Source organism: Vombatus ursinus, unplaced genomic scaffold, assembly GCF_900497805.2.
Source record: "Vombatus ursinus unplaced genomic scaffold, bare-nosed wombat genome assembly UNPS02007344.1, whole genome shotgun sequence".
Taxonomy (NCBI): Eukaryota; Metazoa; Chordata; class Mammalia; order Diprotodontia; family Vombatidae; genus Vombatus; species Vombatus ursinus.
The window spans coordinates 2,185,284-2,202,875 of NW_020947122.1; the positions used below are offsets into that span (position 1 = coordinate 2,185,284).

The following is a 17,592-nucleotide window of genomic DNA, read 5'->3' on the forward strand; positions in this document are numbered from 1 at the left end:
GAGATGTGAAGTCTTGTTGACGTTTTCTCACAGACGTACATCAGCATCGAGAAGAGTTTCCTTTGTGAGGACAATGGAGTCTAGACGCCTAGGGAAAGAATCAGGAAACTGGTCAGCCATGCATGGACTCACAAGGCCTCCACAGCATATGTATGGTGATCAAGAACAGGGAAATGCAGAAAAAGCAGATGTGGTATTTTGCCTGAGGGAGTTGCCTCTATTTTTCTTTGCTTTGGCTATGGAGATATGGGGTTGATGTAACATGACCACTGGCAGGTCTCTTAAAAGAGTCCACTCCTCCATTTTGTCTCTATCGTTAATGAACATGAGAATAGTGACTATTGCTTAAGAAGCACTTTGCAATTTCAGAGATGAAAGAAATGACATTGAGACATAATTGAACATGAGTGAGCTCTCTCAGATGGTTTACTCTGTGTGATCCTTGAGAGGTTTCTGTCTTTCACATGTTCCAGCTAAGCCTGTTCCCCAGAATAGGCATATCCCGACACACTGTCCCTTCAATGTTCTCATTGCTATGGAGGGATTTAGAAATGCTTGGACAATAGCCAAATGGTCTCCTTTAAATGGTAGCAGCTCTTGGTGTTTCTAGGCAATCTCCCCTGCACCTCTCCTGGATTCAAGATATTCCATGTATTGACCCTTAAAATTCCCTCCTTTCTTTTAGATGTGACTACTCCAAATACCCCAACCACTCATGGGAGAGAAAGCAAAAATTGTTTAATTAGTAAAAGCCTGGTAATATTAACAACTGCTATAGAAGTGAAGGAGAGGTTGCCCATAACCAAGAAACTGTTATGTCTTAAATTAAGAGTCCTGTGTGATATACTGGAAATGGTACTGAGTTTGAATCCTGACTCTATTACTTATATCTTTGTGACTCTGAGTAAACATTTAACCTCTCCAAACCTCAGTTTCCTCATCTATAAAATGAGAGCAATTTGACTACATGGTCTCTGATATCTCTTCCTACCCTAGATATTTTGGTCCTGTGACATATGCCTAGCCAATTCCACGGGGCTGTTGTGAGGATCAGGTAGGATAACCTAGGAACAGCATGGTGGAGCAGAAAAGATCTCTAGAGTTAGAAAAAAGAGTTAACAACTGGGCTCTGTCATTTATTTGCCAATCACATGTCACCAACAAGTCTATTAACCTCTCAGCATCCTCACCTGTGAAATGTGAATGGTAAATGTCTTGTTTGCCTTGCAGGTTTATCATAAAAATTCAGTGAGATAATGATTATGAAAGTATTCTGAAAACCATACAGCCCTACACACATGTAAACCAGGTTTACTTTGCCTAAACTGGCAGGCATCCCCACCCCCAACCCAACCTACAGAGAAGGGATAGGAGCTGCCATTGTACATTTATTTTCTGAATCTCACTTTTTGCTTCAGCTCACCACACACTCACCTCTAAAACTGAGAACTTAAGCATTGTATAGGGACAGATGGGTTGTGTTTCAACAGTTGTATAGGAAATTAAAATGAATTAAGTAAGGCTCTCATGAGTTTCGAGAGTCAGATCCCTTTTCCCTACTTCACATTTTGTGAATCTACTTTTGCAATGCTGATGATTCACGACCTATATTTCACCTCTTTCTGTCTTTACCTGCCTCGGCAGGTGAGTGTGAGCTGTGAAGATAGAGGACAAGCACAGTCAGGATTTTGCTTTACTGAAATCTGTTTTGAGACTTCTACTTAGCAATGCATTGTAGAGGAAATTAGAGACCACCTCTGTGAATTTTCAGGCTTGGAACAAGAGAGGTTAGTTTGAAACTTGATAAGAATTGTGAAAAAGAGGGTAGAGGGAGTGGGAAAAACTAACGAGTTAAGGAATCGCTGATGGACAAACCATGGGCTTCTCTGGGGCTCACTGTACAAAGTCAAAAATTCTAGAGGAAGGCTTGCAGGACATTGGATGAATGATTTATGGGAGGATACAGAAAAGAGTCACAAAGGGAGAGAGAGCAAAGATGACTTGTTGTGGGATCAAAGAGGGGCAGTTAGGTGGTATGGTGGATAAAGTGCTGGGCCTGGAGTCAGGAAGACACATCTTGGTGAGTTCAAATCTGGCCTCAGATACTTACTAGCTATGTGACTCTGGGAGAGTCACTTAACCTTGTTTGCCTCAGTTTCCTCATCTATAAAATGAGCTGGAGAAGGGAATGGCAAACCACTCCAGTATCTCTGCCAAGAAAACCCCAAATGGGGTCACTAAGAGTCAGATACAACTGAAAAATGACTGAACAGTAGGATCAAAGATCTATTATAAAATACCCAAGTCTTGAACTGTGGGCTAAATTTTACCAAATGGAAGAGGTAAAGAGAAGAGAATGTAAGATGAATTTTTCTAAGAGAAAATGTCCAACCACTGGGACCCAAAAATCTGGGATGCTGGAGTCCAGTTGTCTTAATTACTTTTGTAGAAATTTGTATTATACTGATAACATATAGAAAAATGATTTAAAAAATGCATACGAAAGAGGTAAAAGTATTCTAAAGCTCTGTATGCTAAGCAGGCCTAAGCTAGAAATTCTTAGGGGTTCAGCTCACTGGATTTGTGTCAGAATGTCACAGTTGGGATCATGGTAGACAGGGAAGGAGCTAAAGAACATGTTGTTAGAGGGGGGTAGTTGAGTACAGTCTATAAGAAAGCAAGTCAGTTTTCCTAGGATCATCGAAATTAGACTAGGACATATAGAAATAATTTAATTTAATCTCTTCATTTTAGAAGTGGGGAAACAGTGCTAAGGGTAGAGAGGAGGAGAGAGGGAAAACTGACTTGTCCCAGGATCACAATCAGTAAGGTTGTTGTTGTTCAGTTGCTTCTGACTCCTTATGACCCCATTTGGGAGTTTTCTTGGTAAAGATACTAGGGTGGTTTACCATTTCCTTCTCCAGATCATTTTGCAATTAAGGAAACTGAGGCAAACAGGGTTAAGAGATTGTCCCAGTGTCACACAGCTAGTAAGTGTCTGAGACCAGATTTGAACTCATGAAGTTAAGGCCCAGCGCTCTATCAATTACACCACATAGCTGCCCACAAGTCAGTAAGGAGGAGAACAGTATTCAAACCCATTTCCTCTGACCCTCGGGCTAGTACTTTCTCCATTACACCCTTCTGTAATCGGCAGGAGGAGGAGGAGGAGCTTCATTCAAGTCAGGTTGTCAGAGAAGGTTATTGGGAATTGTAGTCTGTGAGCACCAGAGTCATATTTCTAATGCCAGATGAACTAAGTGCAGAGAAGGGGAGGTCCAGGTGGTAGGTAAGTCAGGAAGGAGATGGGCCAGGTCAGAGGTCACAATCATGAATATTGAGCTGAGCACATGCTCCAGGTGAAAATTTTGCTGTGCTCTGATGTCTTATTGCTTTATCTGTGAACCAGTGACATGGGCCTCCTTGCCCTTCTTTGAATAAGACATTCCACCTCCAAACTCCAGGCATTTTCACTGTCCCACATGCCTAGGGATCTTTCTCTGTCTCTGTCTCTCTCTGTCCCTCTCTCTGTCTCTCTCTGTCCCTCTCTCTCTCTGTCTCTGTCTCTCTCTGCCTCCCCCCCTCTCCCTCCCTCTCTCTTCCTCTCTCTCTCTCTACCCCCTCATCTCTGCCTTCCAGCTTGGTTGGCTTCCTTCCAATCCTAGCTAAAATCCTAACTTCTGCAAGAACTCGTTCATTATCCTCCTTAATTCTAATAGATTCTCACTTTTGATTATCTCTACTTTAACATGTATTTAGTTTGTTTGTACATAGTTGTTTGCATGTTGTCTCCTCCATTGGATAGTTAGTTCCTTGAGGGCAGGAGCTATCTTTTGCCTTTCTTTATATCCCCAGCACTTAGCACAGTGCCTGGCACGTAGTAGGTACCTAATAAATGTTAACTAACTTCCTAGTGGACCATTTTTACATGTTTCAACTTTGATTCTTTTTTGGTAAGTCCATTTGGTAGAGGCACCATACTCTGAGGAGTGGAAATTCTGTGGTGACTAACAAGATCGTCGGAAGTTCCATTGTTAATTCCTTAAGTGCACATCTAAATCACTAATGTTTCATTTACCAACCCCCACATAGTTCCATTTGCTAATGGGTTTTATTGAATGAAATGTTTGCAGGTCCTTTGGAGTTAGATACTTTGGTCTTTTGCTTCTAGGGATAAATGGATTGATGGATGGATGAATAGATATATCGACCGGATAGATTATTCTACTGAGCTTTTTTTGGTACTAAATTGCTTATGAACGTTGCTATTTAAAAATAAACACTATCAATCAGAAAAGAAGGGGTAAAATGCTGGTAGCATAGCATCTCTTTATGGACTTAGTATATTTTGAATTACTTGCAATCTTGTTAGATTTCCAAATATTTGATATGTACTCATGTTTTACTGTATTGGACATATAATAAAACACATCACTTCTCAGCACATACACATATACATATACACACAAACACACCTATGATGTTCTCCTCTTGCTGATTTCCTTTTAGATTCATTTATTTTTCTCTGTCTTTTCCCCCCAGGATGAAAGAATGATGTGATGGATGTAACTATGGGCTGCTGTACGGGCACAGGACCTCCTCCCTCCTGCCTCGTACTCCTGCTTCTCAAGCTTTTGGCCAGTGTCTCCCAAGGTCTCCCAGGAACAGGACCCCTGGGCTTCCACTTTACACATTCCATTTATAATGTTACAGTGTATGAGAACTCAGCAGCAAGGACCTACGTCAACAGCCAGAGCAGAATGGGTGTCATCCTGTCAGATCTTTCCTGGGACATCAAATACAGAATAGTGTCTGGGGATGAAGAAGGCTTCTTCAAAGCAGAAGAAGTCATCATTGCAGACTTCTGCTTCCTCAGAATAAGAACTAAAGGTGGGAATTCTGCCATACTGAATAGAGAAATACAGGACAATTATTTATTGATTGTAAAAGGTTCTGTCAGAGGAGAGGATCTAGAAGCATGGACCAAAGTGAATATACAGGTTTTGGATATGAATGATTTGAGACCTTTGTTTTCACCAACAACATACTCTGTTACAATAGCAGAAAGCACACCTTTAAGGACTAGCATCGCCCAGGTAACAGCTACCGATGCTGACATCGGTTCTAATGGTGAATTCTACTATTACTTTAAAAACAAAGTTGACCTCTTTTCTGTTCACCCTACAAGTGGTGTAATCTCTCTAAGTGGGAGATTAAACTATGATGAGAAGAACAGGTATGACCTTGAAGTTTTGGCAGTGGACCGGGGAATGAAACTTTATGGTAACAATGGTGTCAGCAGCACAGCAAAGCTTTATGTTCATATTGAACGGATCAATGAACATGCACCAACTATCAGTGTGGTCACACACACCCCCTTCCCATTGGACAAGGAACCCACTTATGCAGTGGTTAATGTTGATGACCTAGATGAGGGTGCAAATGGAGAGATTGAATCAATTTCCATTGTGGCTGGAGATCCTTTGGAACAGTTTGTCTTAGTGAAGGAAGGGAAATGGATGAATGAGTACAAAATTAAGGAGCGGAAGTCAATTGACTGGCAGGGCTTTCCCTATGGCTACAATCTCACTCTTCAAGCAAAGGACAAGGGTTCTCCGCAGAAGTTTTCAGCAGTAAAAGTAGTCCATATTGCCAATCCCCAGAGAGATAACATCCCCTTCAGATTCGAGAAGGAAACCTACAATGTCACCGTTAGTGAATTTTCACCTCCTGGAGTTGTGGTTGCCATTGTTAAACTGAGCCCAGAGCCACCAGGGGTGGAATACAGAATATCTCCTGGTGAAGATGCAGAGTATTTTAAGATTAATCCAAGGTCTGGTCTAATAGTCACAGCGCAGCCCCTGGATGTCATCAAGAAAGAAGTTTATGAGCTAGGGGTGTCAAACAAAGAAGGTGATTTGAAAGCACAAGTCACCGTCAGCTTAGAAGATGCCAATGATCATACTCCTGAATTCCAGCAGTCATCCTATGAAGCTTTTGTTAATGAGAGTGTGCCTGTGGGTACAAGCGTGTTGTCCGTTTCTGCTTCTGATAAGGACAAGGGAGAGAATGGGTATATCACTTACAGTATTGCCAGCCTCAGTGCATTACCATTTTCCATTAACCAGTTTACAGGTATTATTTGTACCACTGAGGAACTGGATTTTGAATCCTCTCCAGAAAATTACAGGTTCATTGTGAGGGCCTCTGACTGGGGTTCACCTTATCGACATGAAAGTGAGGTCAATGTGACCATTCGCATAGGAAATGTCAATGACAACAAACCCTTGTTTGAAAAAGTGGCCTGCCAGGGAGTCATTTCATATGACTTCCCTGTTGGGGGACACATTACCGCTGTGTCAGCAATAGATATTGATGAACTGGAACTGGTAAAGTACAAAATCATCTCTGGAAATGAACTTGGTTTTTTTTATTTAAATCCTGACTCAGGTGTCTTACAACTTAAACAATCCTTGATTAATTCTGGTGTGAAGAATGGTAACTTTGGCCTCAGGATCACAGCCACTGATGGGGAGAATTTTGCAGATGCCATGTTTGTTAACATTTCAGTCTTACAGGGAAAGGTGTCTTCTAAAAGCTTCAGTTGTAGAGAAACTCGAGTGGCGCAGAAGTTAGCAGAGAAACTCCTCATCAAAGCGAAAGCTAATGGGAAGCTGAATTCGGAAGATGGGTTTTTTGACTTTTATTCTGTTAATAGGCAGGGACCTCATTTTGACAAATCATTTCCGTCTGATATTGCTGTCAAGGAGGACCTGCCAGTTGGTGCTAACATCTTGAAAATAAAAGCCTTTGATGCAGACTCTGGCTTCAATGGAAAGGTGGTTTTCACAATCTCTGATGGTAATACAGATAGTTGCTTCAACATTGACATGGAAACAGGTCAGCTTAAAGTTCTGATGCCAATGGACAGAGAACAAACAGACCTCTACCTTCTTAACATTACAATTTATGATTTAGGGAAGCCCCAGAAATCCTCATGGAGGTTACTGACTGTTAACGTGGAGGACGCCAATGACAACAGGCCCATTTTCTTGCAGGAGAGTTACTCTGTTAATATTCTAGAAAGTTCAAGTATTGGTACTGAGATCATTCAAGTTGAAGCCAAGGATAAAGACTTGGGATCTAATGGTGAAGTGACTTACTCGGTATTAACAGATGCACAGCAATTTTCCATCAACAGTTCAACTGGGATAGTTTATGTAGCTGATCAACTGGACCGGGAATCCAAAGCAAACTACTCTTTAAAAATAGAGGCCAGGGACAAATCTGAGAATGGCCAGCAACAGTTTTCTGTGGTTACTCTTAAGGTTTTCTTGGATGATGTCAATGATTGCTCCCCTACTTTTATACCTACTAGCTACAGCGTGAAGGTCCTTGAAGATCTTCCGGTTGGCACGGTCATTGCATGGTTGGAAACCCACGATCCAGACCTTGGCTTGGGAGGTCAAGTTCGTTATTCTTTGGTGAATGACTACAATGGCAGATTTGAAATTGATAAGGCCAGTGGTGCCATTCGTTTGAGCAGAGAGCTTGATTATGAGAAACAGCAATTCTACAACCTCACTGTCCGTGCAAAAGACAAAGGGCGCCCAGTATCGTTGTCATCTGTTTCCTTCGTGGAGGTGGAAGTGGTGGATGTCAATGAAAACCTTCACACTCCCTATTTCCCAGATTTTGCTGTTGTTGGATCGGTAAAGGAAAACTCTCGTATTGGAACAAGTGTGCTGCAGGTGACCGCGAGAGATGAGGATTCTGGAAGGGATGGGGAGATCCAGTATTCTATCAGGGATGGCAGTGGTCTCGGAAGGTTTAACATAGATGACGAAAGTGGTAAGTTTTAACATAAAGGCGAAAGTGATTGCTTTACCTTCTATAAATGTTCGTGGAGAAGCAAAATGATGGGTTTATGCACCAGTGAATCCAACTTCATTTTACAGAACTCAGTTAAATTGGAAACATGCATTTGATGCCAAGTTGACATACGTTAAAAGCTTTTGTTATAACATTCACATGGGGGCTAAGGGAGAGGGCTTTTTGATTTAGTAATTCAGTTTTCAGTGGGTGCCCCAGGATTTTTATTAGTCACTGGCTCAGTTACTGCTGTCACTTTATCTTTTGATAGCTGCAAATAACTATTATCACCTCTGTTGATTGCACTCTTGACCCTCATGAAAATATAGGGACCCAGTAAAGTAAATTATGGCAGAATTGGCTTTAAATTAGAAGTGTGAAATGGATTCTCAAATGGATTTCATATCCTACTTCTTCCTTTTGCCATGGTGCTTTTTTCTGTAATGATATTGAATCAATTGTTTGGTTTCTATCATTTTTCATGGGCCTGTTACAGCTTTAAACAATAAGTACTGACATTCAGCATGCTCCGAGATAACCTGGTCTTAATCGTGTGTGTGTGTGTGTGTGTGTGTGTGTGTGTGTGTGTGTGTATTTGCATACATAGATTGGTATGAAGTCGGATGATTTAAGTTTTGCTATTCAAATTAATTTTCTATAAGAAATGCATTTTTTAAAGATGAGCAGGTATGATTCCTCTCCTCTACTATAGTGGCTCCATTGTAACCTGTTCAGCCTTCCATAGATGCATGGTATTGTGTTTGTATTCGTGTATTTTTCTGTGTCAAGTATAAATGTATAAACATGTATATATTCACATACATAAATCTAATTTTTCCTCTGATAATAGTGCGTATCTAACTGATCATCTCCTCCAGATTGTAAGTTTCTTAAGGTCAGCTTTGTCATCTTGGTACTCTACAAAGTCCTTGAAACAAAACACAGTATCTTATACCCAGTGGATGCCCAGGGAATTTTGACGACCATTCTTTAAATTCTAAGTGTTATAATAATCATTAATATTACTAGCACAAATGAAATATGAAAGGGAGAGATTTTAGTACTTAAATTAGAAAGGGTAAGAGGTAGCTTAGTATACTGGACAGCTAGCCTCATTGCCTGGAAGACTTAAGTTCAGGTCCAGACTGGCCGTATGACCTTGGGCAAGTCACTTAACCTCAGTGCTCTGGACACCTCTTTATGAATATGACTTGCAGAGAAAGTACTGACTTGTGTTGGTAGAGGAAATTTAGCGTCTTTACCTGGGAACTTCCTGTAGTAATAAAATCACAGGTCTAGGCTCTATTCTTATTAAGGGGAAGTATTCTAAAAGTATATACCTTTGGAGTAGATAATGTATCATCTTTTGCCCACCGAACAGCAACTTCATGTTAATATATTTTAAAAATAAATTTTATTTACATCTTTTGTTTTTATATCAACAACATTTCCCAATGTATTCCTCCTTTTCTTCTCTGCCTCTCTCTCCTCCTGCCTTCTCTTATAATAAAGAAGAAAATGGAGGGAGGAAATGCCAGTTCCGCAGAACTAACCAACATATTCAAAAAGGAATACCTATGAAATACTTAAATTTTAGGTTTGGCCTCCAATTCCAAGTAACAATTTCCTAGGTGTAGACGATACTGGATAAAATCATGAAATTGGAGTCAAGCAGACTTGATTTTGAATCTTGCTTCAGATGCTCACTAGCTATGTGACCCTGGGTAAGTCACAACCTCTCTGTGCTTCAGTTTCCTCATCCATAAAATGAGAGGGTTGTATTCGATATCCTCTAAGGCCGTGTTAGCTGAGAATAAATCAATGAACCTATGTTTTCATAGCCAAAATGAAGCAGATGATTAAAATAATTATGTAGTACATTGAAGCCTGAAATCAAGCAAATTTTATTGTATGTTATTCATTGATGTGTTAGGGCACAGTTGCGTTGTGACCTGGCTGTCCTCCATGCTTAGACTGTCCTCCCTCCTTACCTCTATCTCTTAAGTTTCTCTGGCTACTTTTAGCAATCAGCTCAAATCTTACCTTCTGCAAGAATCCTGCCTCGGTCCCCTTACTGCTTCTGGTGTCTTCCCTCTAAGACTGTGCTTTGTCTACTCTGTCTGTGTCTTATTATTGTTACTTCCATGTTGTCTCCTCCAACAGAATGACTTCCTTGAGGACAGGGACGGTATTTTTACTGTTTTTCGGTAAAAGTGTTTAGCAAAGTATCTAGTACGTGATAAGAGTTTAATAACCTCTTGTGGACTGATTGATTGAATAAATGAATGATTGATTTGTAGCACATGAGGAAAATATAGTTGAACCCTGGAAATGAAAAAAATAGTCTAGCACATCAGGCAGCCTGTTGGTGAAGCTGGCACCATGAGTCCTTGGAGTCAGGAAGACTGAGTTCAGTTTTTGCCTGGTATACTTACTAGCTGTATGATCCTGGGTAGATCAGTTTCCTCATCTGAAAAATGGGTCTTATAATAGCACCTACCTCTTAGGGTTGTTGTGAGGATAAAATGAGATAATATTTATAAAGCTCTGTGCAAATATTGGAAAGCTATATAAATGCCAGCTATTATTACATGTGAACTTCCTGGCCACGCTAGCAGAAGCTACTACAGGGATAGACCTGATGATGTGTTTCAGCTGCTTTTTGGTTGTAGAGCCTATAAGGTTACTGTAGTAGAAGACCCTGGACTTGGGTGAGCATAAAGGGGAATGTCCAGCACTTGCTAGCCCCATCCTCTTGCCAGCTCTATCTATAAAACTACATCAAGCCACAAGAAAATTTATTTTGTTGTGTTTTTTTTTTAAAGAAATTCCATCTTCTGTCATTTTAATGGGAAAAAAGGTGTTGGAATAATTAGGTGAGAAGGGGCTAGATTTTCATCATTTGTGTATGTGTATGTGTCTGTGTGTGTGTATAAATAATATTTTTTCTTTCTCATCCCAAGTGTTGGAATGTAAAATGCGTATATAATTACAAATTACATGAATTGAAAAGCTACCCTTTTAATTTTTGGCTCTGAGGGTATTATGGCTTTCATTTATGTTTAAAAAATAAATAACCATCTTTTCTCTGTTCACAACACCCACCACCACTCCCATTCCCCTGATTTCCTCAGTTGAGTTCTAGGCTATAGAAATGTATTTGACACTACTAACAATATTAATTACAGTACTTCCATTATCTTGCATATATGAAGAGCTCCACAGTTTTCTGAGCTCTTTCATGCACGTTATCTCATTCATTCTCCAAATAATTTTTTGAAGTACAGGCAAGACCACTGCTATTATTATCTTCATTTTACAAATGATGGGGAGGGAAATGGGCTCAGAGAGGGAAGTGATCTACACACTGTCACAGAACTAGGAAGTCATAAACGTGGGACCAGAAACTAGGTCTTCTGAGATCAACAAATCTGAGAACCATTTATTAAATGCCTACTATGTGCCAGTGTATTTGATTGGTAAGCTCCTCAAGGGTAGTAGTCTTTTTCGCTTGTATTTTTATTCTAGGATATTAACACAGGACCTAGTATACATAGTAAGCAATAAATTCTTTATGTCTATCTGTCTGTCTATCTATCTATCTATCTGTCTGTCTATCTATCTATCTGTATGTCTATATCTATGCATCCATCATATATCTATATCTATTTATCTATCTATATTTCTATCTTTGCCTGTCTCTCTTCCTCCATCCCTCCCTTCCTTCCTTCCATCATCTCTAGTATTTAATGCTAGATGTGGAGGGATAGAAAGACAAACAAAACCCAAACCATTATCTGCCCTCAAGAAGCTTACATTCTATTGATCACGGGCTCTTTCCATAAGTTTTTAGTTAATCAGCTGTTTATAAGAGACTTTTAACTTTTTAAAATCATGGGACTTATTCTGTTCTTTCCCTCATTGTATATAGCCTTTTTGTCTTATTAATATCACTTTCTCCTTCTACTTGTAAGAAATAGAGATTTTGATTTGGGTGTTGAAATCTTTCCTGAAGATTAGATTGTCTATATAATAACATTCACAACCACGTTGCTGCTTCCCCTCTCACCTCTGCAAGAATCTAGCTAATTAGCAACCTATAAGCCCCTGGAAGCTGACTCAGAATGATTGCTTGGATTCTTGCCAACTTGAGGCAGTGTTGAGGATAAGTTTGGCAATCAGTTGTCCAACATGAGAAGTCATTAGCATGATGCTGTTGGGTTAGCAATAGCTTAAGCGCTATTGAATGATTCATCAGCCCTTTGCTCTGGTGAAGTGCTAAAAGTCACAGTTTGAATTGCATTTGAGGCACCAGGCTGTTTATTCTTTCTGCAGTTAATGAGTCTTTCCTCAAAGGACACACTGGATTTCTCTGGGCCTTTTAAGACAGAGTGACCCAACCTCATTTGGGTTTATGTTGCTAACCAATGATTGAGTTCAGCTGTCAAGAGATTTGATCCTTGTCCCTAAATTTAGTTGGGGACCCAGAATAAAATGTGTCCCAGATTATTGCTTTTATGTAAGGTACTATTTCTTTCTTTGTCTGCTATCTTTTAAAGCAAACCTCTTCCCCTTTTTCCGTCTCAAAAATCTACCTAATTCTCTAGTCTTAATTGGTGGTCATTTTCTAACGCTCTTCTTCAGACAAAAATACCTTCTTGTTGCTCCATTAAGGACTAGAAATGAGAGCAATCATGATGTAGTTATCTGTTACACTACATTTGCATTGGTCAGTTCTTTTTTTAAATTTTTTCCCCATATGTTATAGTTTTGCTTTTACTAGGAACTCAGGAAAAAGAGCTATACCTTGAAATTTTTTACTGTAAACAGACACTTAATAAATGTTTAATAGTATGCATTTTAAATGGATTAACTAGAGCTCCAACTAGAGTGCATTTGATTATGATTTAAATCACTAGTCTGGAAGATGCAACTTAATCAATTTTTTTTTCCTACAGAGATTTCATTCTTAATGTATGCTGCAACACTAATATATATCCTTCACAACTCAGAGGTTTATATGTATATATATGTGTGTATATATATGTATGTATGTATACATAAACATGTGATAATATGTCTCTGAATTTGGGTGAACAGTTGAACAGGTAAGGATAACCCCAAAGGTTTGAGCCTAGATGATTGGGGGTCTCCCAATGATGAGAGTAGTGCTCTCATCAGTAATAGAGAAATTCAGAAGAGGGGGGAAGGGAGGAAGATAATGAATTCCATTTTGTATATGTTGAGTTTGAGATGTCTTTAGGACATCCATTTTGAGACAGCCATTAGGCAGGTTGGTGATGTGAAACTGGAAGTCAGGAGAGAGGTTAGGACTAGATAAACAAAGAAATTATGTGTATTGTTAGGGGAAATTCTTCTCTGTTTTCAATTAAATTATACTCTTTCCATTCACTGAAAACTTTCATTATGTTTCTACCTATTTGCCTTTGCTCTTGTGAATGTTCTCCCTCTGAAGTATCAGTGCTTAACACGGAGCCAGACCCATGCATAGTAAATACTTAATATATGTCTATTGACTGACTGACTAATTACTCTGATTCTGATGGGATATTGATGAAAATTGCATAGGATGAGAAGATATGGAAAAGGTGGGAGGAAGTTGTCGCCTCGGGAGGTCATGAATCTGTTAAAATATTGAATTAGAACAGCCTCAGAATCCTGAAAACTGTTCTCAGAGGGGCCTGTGGCTTACGTGGCCATGGTTGCCCCCCAGCTAAACCTTCAGGGTGATCCATATACCCCCCATTTCTTCTTGCCTAAGCGAGCACAAACTTATTTCCTTTAAGGAAGACAAATCTCCTTTTAGTAAGACAAATAAATCTGAAGAAAACACAAAAAATAGCAATAAAATACGGATGGCCATGTTTATAAAACACAAAGATCATAGTGTGGTCAGCCTTCTCATCTCTTTATAGCAGGTTAGCACCTAGCTCCCCTTCTGACCTTCAGAAGTGACTTAATGGCACCCCTGTCCCAAGAGTTACGTTTCCTCAACACCTTTGCACTACCAGAAAGAGATTGCTTCTCTTTGTTTTGAACCCTGAATCCCTAGCTAGGATTCCTACTTAATTCCTGTTTCTAGTTAGAGGGTTTTTATGAAGTCTATAGATGTCCAGATTCTGGCTGTAAGAGTGGATTATCATTTGCGTATTTTCAGTTAAGCTAGAAGACAAGGGTCATTCACTCCTCAGAGCCTCAGTTCTTGAATGTGTAAAATAGGGACAATACTTATTTCTCTCCCTAAACCCCCACTGTCCTGTAGATCTAATTAGGTAACCTATGCAAAACATTTTGTAACTATGAAGTGCTATATGCATGAGCTGTTATCTTGTGAGCAGCTATTCTCTAGGTTCCCTTTAATGAATCATCTTGTAGGTTCCATCAGAGTAGTAACCTTCTGGAATTCTATCATAATTTTACAATATAAAAGTACTTTTAAATCTTTTATAATAATAGACAATTTCCCTTTGTGGTAAGAAAGGCCTTTTTTCCTTGTAGTGTGCTGTGTCATTAAAGACTGACCCTACTACCAAAAACCTATCCCATTGACAAAATCATGTATTTGAGTGACTTCTTGGAGGACTCCTTGTCACTTTTTTATAAAACGTTTTTACAAATCGATTTGTTGCTGTTCAGTCATGTCTGGTACTCTATGACCCCATTTGAGGTTTTCTTGGCAAAGACATGGGAGTAGGATGACATTTCTTTCTCCAGCTCATTTTATAGATGAGGAAACTGAGGCAAATGGAAAAACAGCATTAAGTGACTTGCCCAGGGTCACACAGCTAGTAAGCATCTGGCATCAGATTTGAGCTCAGGGAGATGAGTTTTCCTGACTCTAGGTCCTGCACTCTAACCACTGCACCACCTAGCTTCCCCCAACAAATGAATATATTATCTCAAATGCTGTGTAACACCAAATCAGAATCGTTATTCCCTAATGATATCTCTGAACTTTAACATATAGCAGATTGAGTATTTTTACATAGAAAGTTTTAACAACAGAACCCTCAGATTTAACAAATTTGGCTTTTAAAATAGAGAGCCATTGTGGTATAGCCTTAAATTCTGCCTCTGACAAATTCTGGATTTGTGATCATGGCAATTCACTTAACCTCTCATTGCACAAGGCAATTCTCTAAGACTCAAATTACAGAAGGATTGCTGATGTGCTCTGATGGAGGTAATTTTCACACCAGGAATTTCCATGCCAATGAAATCATAGCAGTGCAGGGGAAGCAAAAAGGGGAAGAGAGAAGAGGGAAAGAGAGAGGGAATAAAGAAAGACATGTATTTACCTTGACAGCAATATCACCAGAAATCAAGAGTGCCCTCCCATTTGGGGCTATTTGGTGGGTTAGGAGGCATTGGGCATCTCTGTATGCATTGTGCATAATGATGAGTATTGTTTGTAGTAGCTACATATTTGAGGTTGTAGTGGTATAGCTCATCTCCACAAATGCTGTGCTCATTCTTGATGACAAATTTTGAGTCTAATGTATTTCTATGTGAATTTTTATAACAGTGTTACCAGAAATCCTCCAATTTTTTTTGGCTTTTAAAGGGAGGAAAGGAGGAAATGGAAATGAATAGGGCTTCAGCTTCTCCAGTCCGTGTTTTCCAAACTTCTACAGTCTCAGGGCTAGATCTACTCAGCAGAAAGCCTTTTTCCATTTCTGCCATGTCAGCAGAAGACAGTTTGTCCCCACTTAGAAATGGTGGTGATGATAATGGGGGGGGAGCCTAATAATTTCATATACTTCCCTGCTTCAATACAACTAACTGTGTTCTCATTGGTATAGTTACATCTTCCAGTGAAGATTACACCTCATGTACCTCATCCTGGATAAATCTTATCTAAGCATTATCTATCCCTGGTCTACCACCTTCTCTCCATCATGAGTGAAGAAGGGGACCATGCAGGAGTCAGGGTCATTCTATACACACATTCTATACAAATATGCATAAATATATACATAAATATTTATGTGTATATATACGTATATATATACACATATATGCACACACAGACGTACACATCCATATTTATGAATTTGTGCTTCATGGATTGCTGTGACTAAATTGTTTATTATCCGATAGCCATTCTCCTGGCACCCATGGCAGACGTAAGCTTCTGGTAGACTGTGACATAATAGCGGAAAGCCGTTCCACCTAGGTAGAACCCGCCAGCGCTTGTCCTGTCTCCATCGGCATAGCTTTGGTGTTCATTCACAGGTTAAAGACTCAGAGAAATACCTTTTTGGAGGTACTATTATATATTCTTTGTGATCTCATTATCACAGGGCTAGTTCAGATCTTGTTGCTTTTGCAATAAAAATTTCTTAAGTGGTTGCCTTGCCTACTGACTCTACTTCATCTTTCTTGTTGACGCCAGATTCCTCTGTAATTACAGTATTTTGGTTCTGAGTAGCATCTAATGTTCATCTGGGATAGGGATTCCTAACCTCTGTCTGTCTGGTGAAGTTCATGGACTCCTTAGAAAAATGTTTTAAATGCATAAAATAAAATTCATAGGACTATAAAGGAAATTAAAGGTTAGGGAGTAATTATTCCCTCCTCATTCAAGTTCATGGACCCCATGAAATGTATCCATGAATCCTCATGGATCCCTTATGAAAGGGGGTAGTCAGTGAATCCCAGTATAAGAACCCCTGAATTAGGCCAAACCATTTATATTTCAGATGAGGAAACAGAAGGTCATGGTTGAAGGGCTCTGCCCAAGGTGACATAACAAAGAAATAACAGCCAGAACTAGGACCCAGGTGTCCTGACTCCCAGTGTGGTGCTCTTCCTGTTAGATTTCATTGGTCTCTCCTCAGGCATAGCTTGAATCCCCTCATTGCTTTCTGCAAAAACTTCGGTGCCTTCAGGGTGAGTTTCCAGTAGGAAAAAGCATGATCTTTAGCTTAGTATTAGAGCCATCCACAATTTGTTCCCATCCTCCCTCCCCCACTTATCTCATACTGCTCTGATTTATGAGCCCTGTGTTCTGCCCAGTCTGTACCACTTGTTGTTATCCAAAAGTCTCCCTGGGCTTCTGTGTTTGTTCCAGCTTTTCCTTATGTCCCTAGTAGCCTTCTCCTCCTCCTCTCCCTCCCATGTTCATTCTATTCTAGTCACTTCCCAAATGCCACGTCCTCCCGAAAATAATGAGCATTTTTGTTAGCAAACATTGCTATGTGTCAGGCACTGGGCTAAAGCACTAGGGATACAAAGATAGGCAAAAAAGTCCCTGTTCTCAAGGCTAATGTGAGGGGGAAAAAGCCATGTGAGTTTTTGTTGATCATCTAACCAGAAATGATCTCTCTTCTGGGCACGCCAAACTCTTACAAATGTGTATCTTGTATTATAGCTACTCAACTGAATTCATTATGCATTTATTAAGCACCTACCTTGTGTAAACCATTGTGCAAAACTAGTTCTTGCCCTCAAGGATTTTATGAAATTCTATTAAATTTCTCTGTATATAGCTTCTCTCTCCTACTGGGGTGGTTGGCTCTTTGTACTGCTCTCAGTACCTAGCACAGTAGATTGGGGAAGGGGGGGTGGAGGGTGCTTTGGGGGAAGTTTGGTGAGTGAATGAATGACAATCAGGGAAGAGACAAGGGTGATGACTATAGTCCCTGAGTTTTGTTAAGGATGAAGGCACCAGTTTCGGTATGAGGAAGTCAAAGTTAA

At 39.8% G+C, this 17,592-nt stretch overlaps 1 protein-coding gene across 2 annotated transcripts in view; it reads left to right on the forward strand.

Annotated features, from left to right (window-relative positions):
- The first annotated feature begins 4,559 nt into the window (after window positions 1-4,559).
- The window catches only part of FAT3 (FAT atypical cadherin 3), a 544,819-nt gene continuing 531,786 nt past the window's right edge, over window positions 4,560-17,592 (forward strand). For both annotated transcript variants that reach the window (XM_027849349.1, XM_027849350.1), the window contains exon 1: window positions 4,560-7,851. In XM_027849349.1, the coding sequence (XP_027705150.1) occupies window positions 4,560-7,851 (3,292 nt within the window). The remainder of the gene's footprint in view (window positions 7,852-17,592) is intronic.